This window comes from Trachymyrmex septentrionalis, unplaced genomic scaffold, assembly GCF_001594115.1.
Source record: "Trachymyrmex septentrionalis isolate Tsep2-gDNA-1 unplaced genomic scaffold, Tsep1.0 scaffold9, whole genome shotgun sequence".
NCBI classification, from domain to species: Eukaryota; Metazoa; Arthropoda; class Insecta; order Hymenoptera; family Formicidae; genus Trachymyrmex; species Trachymyrmex septentrionalis.
Genome location: NW_017306091.1, coordinates 1,860,353 through 1,861,770, shown reverse-complemented (window position 1 = coordinate 1,861,770; position 1,418 = coordinate 1,860,353). Strand labels below are relative to the sequence as shown.

Here is a 1,418-nt window from a genome sequence, read left to right as displayed (position 1 = left end):
ACTTTATTTCTCAATTTAGTCCTCGCTTCATAACGGAGACCTGGAATGCATTTATCACAGATCATATATCATCTCTAAACTAAACATCAATTCGCGAATATTTCCGTAACAAGCCTATTTTGATTGCTTTTCTGGTAGTTGATCCATCCTGATGCGAGATCGAATCATGCCCTGATTCGTTTCGAGAATTTTTATTGAAACGGACTGCAACGAATCGAGATACATTCTTACGCAATATGAAATTCAATATGCGTCTTGTGTTTTCGGTTAACATTGTCGATAATACGGACTGACGCGAAGCGGTTTTAACTCGTAATGCGGACCGACGCGAAGCGGTTTTAGCTCACAACCGTCATTAAGAGGATGAGGTTCCAAGAAAGAACAATCTGAAAGACCAATTCTCTAAATGATAGGCGTTTATTTTGTTCCTAAATGTATGGATACGCAAATCATTCCTCGTGCCGTGCACGGGGGAGTAACAATGATAACCAGAGATTAACAGACTGTAATCCACGATAGAGCTTATCGCCTTAATTCGTGTGTCGATCCTCCCTTCTTAAATAATTATGTACACGAGTTTTGCATTAGTCGCCTGCGAAACGCGGCTGATTTCCGCATTTTGCGGAAAACGGCTGATGTATAAATAGTCGCGGATGATGCATCGTTCATGGCGGGCAACGCGTCGCGCATACAATTTTCGTTACTACAAGGACACAACAATATCATTGACTAACATGCATCATCTGCACGCGCTAAGAAATCGTCAAACTTGTATATGTATGTGAATTTGTGTGTAATGTTCGCGCGGGACGTTAAAAGAAAAATTGAAAGGCGTAATGTTATAACTGTGGAAAAAGTTTCGACCGAAAGGAAATATTGAACTGGCCAAACAATATACTCTTGTTTAACTTTTAATGCTCTCGGTCTTTCTTTTAAACCCTGTGCAAATTCATTATACAGATATCATACGTATACAAGTCTCGTTATTATATTAAAATGTTTGTATCATTTACAAACTATATGCTATAACTTACTGCAGGTAGTAACTAATGGACAGATATAATTTCAATTACGTCTTCGGTTTGCAAACTATACATGACTCGCATTTATATCTACAACAGTATTCCAACGGTTTTTCATGTGTGGGTTTACTGGCGTGTACAATCTGGCAAATTTTCAGAGAAAGCTTCTTTTTTTCCTCTTTCTCTCTTTGCTTAACTTGACAAATGCAGGTTCTACACTCGCGCATTTTTAAGAAGGAAACTGTTACAAGAGTTAGTCGGATGTAAATTCAGTTATGTAAATTCCAGGACTAGACAGAAGTAAACATGTTAGAGAAAAGAAAAACGTCTTTGATATGTTGTTCAAAAAACAATGAACTTCTGTTTTCTCAAATGCATTTTGTCCAGCCTTGGTAG

The 1,418-nt window shown here is 37.9% G+C and overlaps 1 protein-coding gene across 4 annotated transcripts in view; it reads right to left on the bottom strand.

Moving 5' to 3' along the window:
• LOC108755657 (adenosylhomocysteinase 2-like) overlaps positions 1 to 1,418 on the bottom strand; it is a 19,210-nt gene that overhangs the window by 5,913 nt on the left and 11,879 nt on the right. For 3 of the 4 annotated variants that reach the window (XM_018498792.1, XM_018498788.1, XM_018498789.1), the window contains one exon: positions 14 to 703. The exons of the other annotated variant lie outside the window; for it this stretch is intronic. In XM_018498792.1, the coding sequence (XP_018354294.1) occupies positions 565 to 703 (139 nt within the window). In that variant the 3' untranslated portion in view covers positions 14 to 564. Of the gene's footprint in view, positions 1 to 13; positions 704 to 1,418 lie in introns of those variants that run through there. 4 annotated transcript variants of the gene reach the window in all.